The 13721-nt window shown below is 38.9% G+C and overlaps 1 protein-coding gene across 1 annotated transcript in view; it reads right to left on the reverse strand.

Annotated features, from left to right (window-relative positions):
• pi4kaa (phosphatidylinositol 4-kinase, catalytic, alpha a) overlaps nt 1–13721 on the reverse strand; it is an 84071-nt gene that overhangs the window by 52586 nt on the left and 17764 nt on the right. Inside the window, exons 9-20 of the mRNA XM_038272567.1 lie at nt 13416–13481; nt 11196–11292; nt 10912–11103; nt 10726–10826; nt 8567–8696; nt 5163–5292; nt 4756–4851; nt 4492–4675; nt 4299–4399; nt 2213–2381; nt 670–720; nt 423–531 (exon numbers count right to left, since the gene is read on the reverse strand). Coding sequence (XP_038128495.1) covers nt 423–531; nt 670–720; nt 2213–2381; nt 4299–4399; nt 4492–4675; nt 4756–4851; nt 5163–5292; nt 8567–8696; nt 10726–10826; nt 10912–11103; nt 11196–11292; nt 13416–13481 — 1426 coding nt within the window. The remainder of the gene's footprint in view (nt 1–422; nt 532–669; nt 721–2212; nt 2382–4298; nt 4400–4491; nt 4676–4755; nt 4852–5162; nt 5293–8566; nt 8697–10725; nt 10827–10911; nt 11104–11195; nt 11293–13415; nt 13482–13721) is intronic.

Consider the following 13721-nt stretch of genomic DNA (forward strand, 5'->3'; position numbering starts at 1 on the left):
TTTTCATTAATTTTTATGGGATTTCGGTGTAACAATAAAAATATACCGAACCGAAAACCATGACCACGAAACTGTGAACCGAACCGAACCGTGGATTTTGTGAACCGTTCCACCTCTAATATATATATATATATATATATATATATATATATATATATATATATATATATATATATATATATATATATATATATATATATATATATATATATATATATATATAATTAGACATTAGATTTTGGCCAGAAGGCTTGGATAACCTTTTTTTCCCTGCTGTGGACAATTCATTCCAACAAACATCTTTCAAAAGAAAAATATTCTGCCCTGAACTATAGTAGAACAAGCATGACATTATCTTACTCCATTTTCAGTCTTCAATAATAAATACAGTTCACTGAAAAGAAAAAAACATAACTGTGTACCTGAGCCCTCTACCGCAAATCCCATGACAACAGAGTAGAGCCAAAAGTCTCTGAACAGCTTCTGCAGACGTGGTTTTGCTTCCTTTATCGGTGGCAACCTCTTAGTCAGCTGAAGTAAAGCACAGACAGTAAACATTGCAGTGATGAAGAAAAAGGCCACACCTTCGAATGGAGGTTTAATTTGCACCAAGTATAATAAAAAAAGTGTTTAAGTTTGGTAACAAGAAGAGATGCTTTGCTCACTTACCACAGCAATAACTGGAATTAGGACACCCAGATTCCCAGCACTGCTGGATGCCTGTAAATAATAACAGTGCATTTCTACTTTTTTACAAAATATCAGCATTATTGGATGCTTCTAACAATAAAAGAGGACACAAGGTACTAAAGACGTTTATTTATACATAGCTTGGATTAATATAAGTGTTAGTTTTTACAAAACAAAAGCTTCAGTCTTAGCGAAGAACTGTGATAAAAACAAATGACAAATTAAAAAAAGCTACAATAAAAGAGAACCTACAGGTTTTTTTTTTACGTCATTCAGGGATCATTTTGATCTCTTGGAAAACTATTAGAGAAGAAGCTAGCATTATTCTAGGTAAACCACTGACCCTTGAATGTCACTACAGGAAGCCAGGAAGTTAGGATTAGTCAGAAGTTGCTTTAAGATTTGTCCATTAAGCCGGGCATACGCTCAGGACAGAAAGGACGTCTAGATTTGTTTAGTGTTTCCCGGATTGGAGATGTCAAGACAAAACAACCAAAAACTGGATCATTTTTAATGGTTTTCCCATTTTTTTATTTATTTTAAAATCAGAAGGCAGTATGTTTCTCATTTTTTGGATTTCCCATTTCAAAATCAAAATTGAATGGCCAGCATGTACAGGCACTATCGGGCCAAGAGAATCCAGTGTTTTGGTTTCCCTGATTTTTCCCGGTGTCCTAAACTGACCTGATCACTCTTAACACACCAAACAGGGCGGGCTAATCCCCTAACATTATCTTCAGAGCCACACCGTTAAGCAGAGCAAAACCCTGCGTGATTCGGTTTCCATGTTATGACAGAGTATTAGGGCCAGGCTAGAGATTTTTTTTTCCATCTATTTCGAGAATAAAGTCATAAAATTACAAGAATAAAGTCGCAACGAGAATAGTCATACAATTACGAGAATAAAATCCTTAAATTATGAGAATAAAGTCCTAAAATTATGAGAATAAAGTCGTAAAATTACGAGAATAAAGTCTTAAAATTACGAGAATAACGTCGTAAAATTACCAGAATAAAGTCGTAAAATTACGAGAATAAAGTCGTAAAATTACCAGAATAAAGTCGTAAAATTACCAGAATAAAGTCGTAAAATTACGAGAACAAAGTCGTAAAATTACGAGAATAAAGTCGTAAAATTACGAGAATAAAGTCTTAAAATTACAACAATAAAGTACTAAAATTACTAGAATAAAGTCGTAATATTCTCAGGTGGCTGATTGGTGGAGCTGGTCAGCCATCATCTGCTGATCGGAGCCTGAAGCTTTCTTGTGGCATGATGACCTAATTCTCTTAATATTATGACTTTATTCTTGTTATGTCACGACTTCATTCTCAAAATAAAAAAATCTCTATCCTGGCCCTAACACTCCGTCCTAACAAGTGAACCAGGTGTAGGACTACACAAGAAAAAAAAGACGTTTGGGAGCAAATGCATGCCTTCATTTGGCAGACTTCCTGTTAACCTAAAGTTGTCATAAACTTTTTAAAGCTGCATTGAAACATGTGGCGATATGAAGCATACCTTCAGGGCGGGGCCCTTATCCGAGGCTCTCTCACTGGCCCTCTTGCCTTCTAAGCCCAGCTGCACAAAAAGCTCCAGCAGGTTGACCAGAAGCTCATCCACCATCTGCTCGGCCTGCATGTTGGCCGCTATGTTTCCCAGAGCATTTATGACAGCCAGGGAGCAGTGTCTGCACAGAGAACAGGGAACATTCAACACAAAGCGTTACACCTTCATACATAAGCTAATATTTCAACAAAAGCCTACTGCCAGCAGATGGCGACAGCGTTACACCATGTCTGCTGATAGGGCCCAGTGCGCCCAGGTTTAACAAAGAATTAGGGGGACAAAAGGTGGCTTTGGTCCTTCCTACTGGATTGGCCAAGGAGGTCACATGGGGGGTGTTAATGGCGGTAAGGGGGTTCTGATGGGTCGCTCACTCCCTCATCAGAGAGGTTTCATTCACATGCCTCAATGAAGTGTGAGTCAGGCGAGGACAGGTGAATCTTCTGGGTATTGTTTCTTTAAAGTGCTTTGTAGCTGGGTGAATGGTTACGTCTAAGACCGGGTTTTTTTCAACCATTGTACTCAGCTACAGCTCAAACTCTAGGGTGAAATCGCAGGGTTTAAAAGTTCACAGCGATTGCCTGTTCTCACACTGTCACATGCGATCCAACTGCTCATACTGGGCGTCCAGAAACCACACGACTGACTGAGTGCTGAGAGATGGCGCTGGTCAGACTTCTCAATTTGGAAGTAGAAGAAGTACTACCTACTTTGCACATGCGCCATGCATTAGGTTCTGCTAAGTCGGCCTGTAGCTCAGCTTCAACAGCAGTATTTACCCACCAACACTTTACAAGGGCCGACTGAATTTTAAACATTTTGTTTGATTTTCTCCTTACCTTATGATTCCTGATGGGAGGTGGTCATGAGAGGCCATTCAGCCCTTGTTACCTCCTGTATTCTACACGATGCAGGACGCACAATGAGGCTGAAACTCAGCCCGATCTGAAAGAATTTCCACAGGACTGGAGAATCAGCCCAAAAACTCAGTGTATGCCCGCCTAAAGACCACCTTCTCTGTAGAGAGAGGGTTTTTGCAGGTTAACAAAGATGGCTTCCTTAACTCCTTGCTCAAACCATCTTTCTTCCTTGGCCAGAATATGGACGTTGTTGTCCTCAAACAAGTGTCCTTCAGCCTTCAGGTGTAGGCGAACCGCTGAGTCCTGTCCTGACGAGTTGCTCTTCTGTGTGGAGCCATGAAGCTGTGTAGTGGTTGCTTGGTCTCTCCAATGTAAAGGTCTGTGCACTCCTCACTACACTGGACTCCAGCAACATAGTTTTCTTCATTCCCAGCAGCCTATTCTTGTTGGTTTTTAAAGGAAAAGTCTGGTCATATTCAGAATTGAAACTTCTGAAATTACTTTAAATATGAAATAATTATATACTGTTCAATAAAGTATTATGTTTTTTTAAATTAAGAGTAATTTAATTTGAATGTGCTTTAATGGAGACATCCATGTTTGTCAAAGAACACTACTGCCACCTACTGGTTTGTGACGTCATGGTGCGGTATCGGCTGTTGATCAAGTCCCAGTGCTGTATCTAGCGTTTTTCACAGCGCGCTATTATCCAAGTACCTTTTTTATTTTTCACTGTTACCCAATGTATTACACCATCCAGCTGCCATGCACGTGGGCATTGTCAGTTTCACTATAGCTCTGGTGAATTTCAATGGTGAAGTCCTCCGGAAATCTTCAATAATTGTTGTTAATTGCAGATGTGTCTAGTAGCTCCAATTGATTTTGCTTGTAAAGCGGGAAGATGTATTAGTTTTAGGTATAAATAATTATCCATTGGTTTTTCTTTGCTGACCGGACTTTTCCTTTAAAACTTCTAGAAAACTTCACGTCCAGTTACATATACTGAACCTTTCAGGCTTAAGCAGATGTAATTAACTAAAAGCAAAATATATATATATAATATGCTATTAATTGACATTTACTCTCAAGTGGATTATTTGTATACAGCACTATCTGATAAGTAAATCAGAAATGTGTATTTTCCTGTAAAGCAACCAAAGTAAAGATGGTTTGAACTTCACCTGTAGCCGTGGTCCTTGTAGTCTTTGGTTGAATAAACCATGGAGCTCGCCTTCACACTGATCTGCTGGAACAAATTCCACACTTCCTGGTAGATGTATTGCTAAAAGCAAAGAAAGAGACGTTAAGCTATTAACATGAGGACTAACTGAGGTGTAGAACCTCTTAATTAAAAAGAAACGTGCCGGCTCTCACATTTCCTGTGATCACCATGCAGCCCAGCTGATCTATGATGAGGACGTCGAGCTGAGAGGGCGGCTGGCAGAACTTCTGCTGCAGGATCTGCAGGATGGGCTCCATCACTCTGGGCGTGTCCCGTAAAGCTACAGCGATGTGGCCCAAAGCTCTGATGGTGTGATCCGGAATCAGGTGGGCATCCCTGGAGGGGGAGGAGAGAGGAACTCAGAGGTTTGTTTCAGGACATTAAGTTCAGGGGTGAGTAAGGCAGGGCCGGCTTACTTGTCGTTTTCCTGGTAGATGTAGAGACGGTTGGACAGGCTGGCGAGGAAAGCTTCTACGATGACGTTGTCCATGGTGAGGCCGGCTTTTAGGCACCTGGGGGAAAAGGGTGAGTTCAAATACGATAAGAACATCTTTTTATCTTAATCAAGATACTAGGAGACCCAGCACAGGACTTCCAAGTCAAGCACAAAGACTTGTTCACCGGGGTGGGACATTTTTTGCCAATGCTGATTTGTAGCAAAGCAATGGAAAGAAAAACTGCTACACTGAATTAAGATGAATCCAAAATCACAGATATTTTTGATCGAAGATGTTCTGGTTCTGAATCTGATGTAACAGAAAGTATAAAACTGATTTACTAGCAGAGACGGTTGGTAAATATAAGCCCTGCTGTGTGAACTCACCTGCATATATTATCGATGGAGATGTCCCGCAGCTGCTCGTACATGGAGGGCTGGCTCTTCTTGTTTGCGTTGGCGCTGATGGTGGATTGGGAATGTTCGTTGGTCACATGGATCTTGATCTCACCCCCTGCTTTAAAGAAGAATTGACATTTTAACCTCATGGTCATCTCTAAAGGCATCCTCCACAGCTCTCATTAGACCACTACGACCAAATGGACCACAGACAAAAAGATCAATTCAGACATCAGATTATCTTCTTCCAAATGTCTCATTCTATGTAAACTGATATCAATTGGTATTAAACGGTTCATATAACTAGCTAACATCTTCCGCCTCCTCCCCAATGAAGAAAGAAGACATATTAGACAAGATATTTTCACATTAAACACACAAATGTCGAAGTAGAGGAGGAACACAGCTGCAGTGCCCAGTTCTTAATTAACCTCCAACAAGTTTTCTATGTTTATTTTGAATCAGCTTCCCTTGGCAGCTGCATCCTGACAGCATGATGCTGGGAGTTGTTGTATCAATGTATATACTGAGCTTGCCCCAGTCAGAGCTTTTTCCTCTCCATCTGCGGACGTGAAATTAATCTGTGTATTTGCTAAATTTGCCTCTGTCTCAGCTTCCTAACTCCACACTATACAGAACTAATTCACAACAAATCATCTCAAGGTGGTTTACAGAAAAAAAATCAACCAAATAATATTTCTCAGGCACTAAATGGAATGCTACTGAAATTTTGCACATCTTTACTGATGTTGTATATATATATATATATATATATATATATATATATATATATATATATATATATATATATATATATATATATATATATATATATTAGTGCTGTCAAAATTATCGCGTTATTATCGCGTTAACGCGAGGCCATTTTAACGGCGATAATTTTTTTAATGTGAGATTAACGCTATGTGGTTTTATGGTACAATTTTCCAAGTACATCCCGCTGCAGCCTGCGGGAAGGCGGGCTATTTTCCCCCAGTGTATGCATTTCTCATAGGCTTCGAGAGCGGACCTCCTCAAGGGAAAAAGACGCTCATACACTGGGTGACGCTAGTGCCTTTTCTTTAAGCCCCACCACCAATAAACAAGTTGAGTGTCTGGTAACTAGTAGCAACCTGAAATACGCTGAGAAAACAGATTACTGAGGTGAAATGGAATCTGCTACGGCACTCTTGCCATCTGTGTACGCAACAGGTCGGTATCGTGTGTGTGTGTGTGTGGGTGGGTGTGTGTGTGTTCTCATTTTTGTTAAGAGGCTGAAAAGTAACTTTCTAGAGCATAGACTACCTCCATGATGTTGGTCTATTGATTTTGATGTATTGATTGAAAATTGTTCATTATTACCTTGGTTAATTAACATCTAATGTTAACTCTATTAAATTTTATAGCAGTAGGGTAAAATGCTTGTCTTTGTTCAAAAGACTGTATTAACTGTAAAGACTGTCTTTTACATCAGCCTGTTTTCAGGGCCTTTTTTTTGGCTACATATTTGTTATTTTTGGCATAAATCAGTGTCTGTGACCTGTTTTCATTTTTAAAAAAAGAACATTGGCACAAACCTAGCCTGTATGTATTTTTTTGTATGTCATCGAGAGTATTTAAATGATTTTCAATCAGGGAAAAAATGTGCGATTAAAATGCGATTAATCGCGAGTTAACTCAGGCATTGATGCGATTAATCGCGATTAAAAAAATTTAATCGATTGACAGCACTAATATATATATATCTATGTAGAACGCTTCACAAAATCCACGGTTCAGTTCTGTTCACGGTTTCATGGTCACGGTTTTCGGTTCGATTCTGTATATGTTTATTGTTACACCGAAAAATAAAAAAAATGATAAAAAAAATTATAAAAATTAATGAATTTTTTTTTAAAATGAAATTAATGAAAAAAAATCCCCAAAAAATAATGAATTGTAATTATTTTTAATGATTTGCGGAAACAATGGATCATTTCCGCATGTTTTGCTGCTTTGAATTTAATCATTTCACGCATGCGCTCTACCATCTCCAAGGGGAGCGGACGGGAGCCACAGCGGAGGCTGTAGACTTTGCTTTGAGCAGGCGGTCTGGAGCGCAGCGGGGCGGAGCGCTGACGGAGTATGTGGGATTTTGGGGTTAGCATGACATGTTGGTCGTGTTGCTGTTAGCATAAACAAAACGTGTTGCACAATGCTTGCACACTGTTGCACTTTTATCCACAACTTTCTTTCCTCCGTCATCGTAGGTCACTCTAAATGCAAAGCGCTCCCATACAGCAGACCTATTAAGTGCTGCTGGCGCGTCTTCCAACTCCTGTTCTTTCCCACTCGCCATACCCACACAATTCTCCACAACAACTGATTTTTTTCTGCTACACTACGCTGCTTCGCTTCTACTTCTTCTTGTTTACTACTGGTGGTTGGCTTTGGTCACAGTACCGCCACCTTCTGCTCTGGAGTGTAAACGCTTCGCCTATGAGAAAAAGGAGCAGTGCATGAACCGAACGCAACACACGCGAATCGAACGATTCGGTTTTCAAAAACCGTTCCATCCCTAATATATATATATATACATATTATATATATATATATATATATATATATATATATATATATATATATATATATATATACACACACACTTATTAATATCTCTACCAGTGTGACCTTTTCTTGCATGCCTGCCGCTTTGCTGCTGTTACGACTAAATTTCCCCATTTTGGGACATAAAGGGATTTTCTATTGTATTCTTTTATTCTATTCTATCAATTCAGATCAGAAGATTTATCTCTAAAGAAAACCAGCTGATGGCGTCCACTCATTGACTTTGCAGGATTCTCTTCACCTGGATGAGAATGTGGCAACAGTAGACCTTTTCTTGCACTGTTGTAGACTCTGGAGCAATCCCTAAGCATGCATGTAGCAACAGTGGTAAGCAAAAACTCCCTTTTAACAGGAAGAAACATCAAGCAGAACCAGGTCTTTTGCTGGGGCGGACTGGCATTCACCTCATTGTGCACTGATGTTTCACTTCCCATCCAGGAAGCTTTAATAATAAAAAAAAAAATACATATATAAATTTTGAATCGAAAAAGCTTCCTGGATGAGAAGCGAAACATCTTCAAACTTGTAAAACAATGTCCAGTGGTTTGTTTTTAACTTTTTTAACTTTGTTGGGAACATGTTAAATCACTACAGACCCAAAGAAAAACAGCAATCAGTTAACATGCAAAACAAAACAGAAAATAAAAGTGACACTTTTCTAATAAACATGGTTAAAACTACAAAGTGAGAGAGTACATGCCACCTTTTCTACCCCACCTCACAGCTTTGTGCTACTTTTGTTATTTCAACACTACAGTTTATGGTGATCGATTTGAACCCGCTCTTACCAGGATTGTACTGGCTGTGATATTTGTAGAGCTTCACCAAAACCGGAGACGGTACCACCAAGAAGTCCCTGAGAGACGTGGTGACGGAGTGGGCCACCACCGGGAAGCGCTCGCACAGACGACCCAGACCCTGGAAGCAAACAGTGGACTGACATCAGAGCAATGGAGGCACACGGCTCAATAGTCAAAGCTCGGACTCACTTCCTTCTCATCCCATCCAGACAGGGAACAAGCATTTTAGCTATCGTGTCTGTTTCAATTACAAATATGGGCAAAACTTTAAAAATATTCTGTAATAAAGACAATAAATAAACACAGCAAATCGCTGCATTTCCATTATATAAGAAATGCAGTTAAAATAAGAGGTGGATAAGTTTGCTTACAGATAAAATCTAAGGGCGCACCGACTGCAGATTTCTGTCAGTTTTATAAGATTACAAGATATATTCCTTATTTAAATCTAAAAATACAGGAATAACCAATTAAAAGTCAGCGGGGTCCGATTAAAGAAAATCATCAACCAGTAAAGGTCCGGAGACATTTTTCATTAAAATCTGGAAATTTAAACAGAATTTATCACTGAAATAAAATGAAGTTTTTATGCCTCCATGTTATACATTGACTTTTTAAATAAAAAAAATAAAAACAAAATCCATTTTAAAATGAAAAGTGTAGACAATTTCCTGATTCACAAATTTTATAAAACAACTGAACTGACCCTTTTTGTTGTTTTTGTTTTTTTATTTTAACGTCATAGGGAAGCTGCTGTTCCAACGGTTGCATTTCTGAATTCTCCCGACTGGTGCACGACTTTACATGAGTGAATAAAGTGACTGTGATTGGTCGTTTATCAAAGGTGTGGGATTGTTGTGGCAGAAGGTTCACAAGCCTTTCTGGTTGTGGCTGGTGTCTTGGAAGCATCTTGCTAACCAGTTAGCTACTTAGTGCTAGTAGGTTCCTAATGGGAAATTCCATTGGGACCAAGTAGCACTAAATTGGTGACTTAGAAACGACACTGTCAAGGAACACTATGGACAGAGGAAACATGCAAGAGGAGGAGAGTTTAGTGTCGGAGGTCGTGGATGAGTCTCCTCCATCATACATTTTTTATTTAGAGGAGGAAAGCGGGGATGAAGATGTTGTGGAAGAGGACGCCAGGGCGGCAGAAGCTTGGTTTGGTGTAGAAGGCTTCCAGCCGTACATGTTTGAGCCCTTGCCTCGCAACGCTGCCAGTTCTGTTAGCTCTACGCCTGCTGAAGACACAGACGTCCATCCACGTGAACACTGGGACGGAACTCAATGGGAAAGGAAATTATTCTTATTTCAACCGTTGCGTATATTAGCTGTGACATATGAATCAAGATGCTATGAGCGAAAAAATTTGATGACCATTGATATATGATTGGTGGAATTTAGGTGTTCAGGCTGACGTATAACTAACTGGCCTGCATAAGATAATGGAAAAAAAATAGGGATGCATGATATTGGGATTTTGGCCGATATCCGATATGCCGATATTTTAAAACTCATGTAGCCGATAACCGATAATGATACCGATGTTAAAGCTGGACAAAAATAAGTAGTCACTGAAAATAGCCGTTTTGTTATCCATTTCTGACACTTGGAAAAATAATAAACTCAAATATATTTTCATATGCTGATATCAAATTGATTTTTAAAAACGCGGTATCGATCTATTTTACTTTCAAAATCTCATTAAAATTTCATCGTTCTGTTACAAACTCTCGTGATATTTTGCAAATTCTTGTGAGATTTTGTTAGTAAAATAGATCGATACCGCGTCAATATATCAACATATAAAAATATGGCAAAATTTTGTGAATTTTCGGGGGATTTCGTAGCATAACGATGACATATAGCAATATTTCATTAGTAAAAGAGATTGATATGGTGTTTTTAAATAGCAATATATCAGCATATGAAGATATTGTGATATTTTAATGTATCAATATTTTTTTCCCTTGTCTTTAAAAGTTTTTAAGTCTGTAAAAAATAATTTTTTTGAGGAAGAAGAGGTAATAGTAAGCCAGAATGATTCGACATTTCAATATGACTTCGCAACGACTTTAAAAAAGATTATATAGGATCTTTAAAGCCTTTCAAAATGCTACGTTTAATTAAAAACTGGTTTATTTTACCTGTAGGCAGCATATGAGGAGGGGCATGTGGGCGATAATCACTTTACTAGAGGTCTTTGACTGCAGCTTCTCCGACAGTTTGGTGCAAAGGTTCTCAGCTCCTGTAGGAAAAAAAGCAAACAGCTTGAAATTCGCATCAGTTGAACGTAGTCATTGTTAAACTAGGTGAGAAAAGCCAATCTTTACCCTGTTCCTCTGTTACAGCCCAGACCATGAGGTCAACACAGGCAGCGTTGGCCTGACAGCGCAGCTTGAGTGGGCTCAGTTCGCTCTGGAGATACTCCACATCATGGAGAATCCTCTGCAGCTCTGATTGGCTGCTGCTGAACTGCTCCAGGACAAAGTCATGGACTTCTTTCACATAGTCCGTCTGAAGGTCTAAACCGTGAAAAACATCATTTATTATACAGACTACCACAATGCTTGAATGCTGTTTTTTTAATTATCATTTAAAAGATTTGCGGCCTTACCTTTTAAATTGTACAGAGTGTCTCTCAGCATTTTAAATATGGCCACATATAATGGATCACTGAATGTTTTGTAGTGGAAATGGATGCCAGGATTGCTCTAACAAGAGAAAAGCACCATTACTGTGATGAATCAGTGAGAAGTCCAAAATGACTTATTACTGTAACTGAAAATATAGAGGATGATCTTTTATTTCCGGGTGGATCATCTAAATAAGTGGTCCTCCTAATTGTCAATCATTCTGGTGATATGTTTACGTAAGGCCGTCCTACGTGCTTGTCCCGTTAGCTATCTTTTTCTGCTCATGCACACTTTCAGGCGTATATCTGTGGTGAGCTACGTTTTCAGACAGTCATTGAAGCTCACCTTTCTCACAGTGGTTCTTTGAAAATGGCCAAGGGGCGTAAGAGAAAAAGTGTCTACGAAGCGTATGAGAAGAAAAGAAAGGCCTCAGAAGAGGCGGTTATATCCCAGAATGCTTTGTGAGGAAAGCTCCCCTCGCAAAGAATTGTGGGAATTGCTGTCACAGTGGCCTGTGTCGCGATAGGCTGTAGCTACCCGACAGCGGTGACTAACAAAGATGGCAGCACGAGGTGGAGGAGGAGTTACGTAACATATGGGGAGAAAAAGAAACAGTGATCATCTGTCTGAACTGAGTCCACTCTATATAGTGATTGAGGGATTTAGGCGTTAGGACGGATGTTCTGACACAGTAAGCTTGTATGAGCTATGAGAACAGAAACTTTTAAACAGAGCGTGCACGACGAGAGATGGGCTCACGCACTCACATTTTTTTGGAGAGGGTGGGTCTTTAAAAAAATTATAAATCGCAAATTTTTTTTTTCTTTTCTTTTAAAGGAAAAGTCCGCTCAAACTTCTGAAGCACTTTAAATATGAAATTATTCCATACTGTTCAATAAATAATAGGTGTTTTTAATTAGGAGTAATTTAATTTGAATGTGCTTTACTGGAGGCATCCATGTTTGTCAAAGAACACTACTGCCACCTACTGGTTTGTGACGTCACGGTGCGGTATCGGCTGTTGATCAAGTCCCAGTGCTGTATCTGGTGTTTGTCACAACGCATTATTATCCATGATGACCATTGCACCATGCGAAGCAGAGAGTAACGGATTAATAACGTGTTTTTTCTCTGGCTAGAAGTTCGATGGCAAATCCTTCCTCTTCAAGTTGGCAATCTAACAATGAACCCGCACGTGGAGGATCATGAATCGCAAAAGTGAAATAATTCATTTTTTCCCCACTTTTACCCGATGAATTGCAAAATCCAACTGCCATGCACATGGGCATTGTCAGTGTAACTACAGCTCTGGTGAATTTCAATGGTGAAGTCCTCTGGAAATCTTCAATAATTGTTGTTGATTGCAGATGTGTCTAGTAGTTCCCATTGATTTGGCTTGTGAAGCGGGGAGAATGGCGCTAGGCTAACCGCACCGTGACATCACTGCTGGAAGATGGCAGGAGTGAGGTGTTACTATATTTGGCAAAAATGGCCGCTCCCAGACTCGGTGATCGCAACGAAAAATATTGTTTTTATTTTTTTACTGATCAACGCTAACTTCATGAAATCACGACAAACGTATTGGTTGTAGGTATAAATAACGATCCATTGGTTATTCCTTCCTGTCCAGACTTCTACTTCAAAATAAAAAAGCCAGTGTTGGATTATGGTGACCCTCTGTCCAGTGATTCATAAGAGTGAGTTAATCACCTTTAGATTTGTAACAAACTGCAAGAATTTAACCCGTCACAGTGAGTAACTGGGGGTCTTGTTGAAATCCACTTTATGGGAAATGAAAACACAAAAGAGTAACAAGCAATATTGTGAGCTTCACTTGCTCTCTGACCAAAACGTCTTTTTATCGACTATAAATCTGAATCCAGATCTTTATGGTGTAATAATTCTGATTTAGATTGATGATTTTGACTCATTTTCTTCTTAATCAATTCCACTTTGTTTATAATAAAGTTTTTCACTCAGAATATTAGATTCATTGAGATCTAGGGTGGATTTTAGAACGTTCCTTTTAATTTTGTGAGCAGTGAATGTTTTATATGTAATAGTTGAGCTTTTCTTTGCCAGGCCTCCCTTTCAATAGAATATTTTCAAAGATGACTTTCCTGGTTAAATAAAGATTTTATAAAATCATAATAATTACATGTATTTGAATAAAAGAAGAACAGGGCCGTGTGGAGTCCTACCTCTCGAAGTTCTGCTAAGGTTCCATCCAGGGACTTTAGAAATGACTCGGAAACAAACTGCTCAACCTGTTCAAGACAAGCAACAGTTTAGATTAACATTTCAGTTCATCGTCACCGTGATGCTTTTTAAAGAGACTTTGAATTTCACTAGGATGAATGCTACTCTGCAAAAAATTTTAATCTACATAAGTCAATTTTTCTTAAAATAAGTGTCATTTTTTTTAATGGAGGAGGAAAGTGAGACATTTTGCCAATGGAATGAGACAATTTACATTTAAAATAAGAAAGTACAATTGTATCGTTTTA

Source organism: Cyprinodon tularosa, unplaced genomic scaffold (assembly GCF_016077235.1).
Source record: "Cyprinodon tularosa strain WSP-4 unplaced genomic scaffold, ASM1607723v1 ctg837, whole genome shotgun sequence".
In the NCBI taxonomy this organism is placed as follows: domain Eukaryota; kingdom Metazoa; phylum Chordata; class Actinopteri; order Cyprinodontiformes; family Cyprinodontidae; genus Cyprinodon; species Cyprinodon tularosa.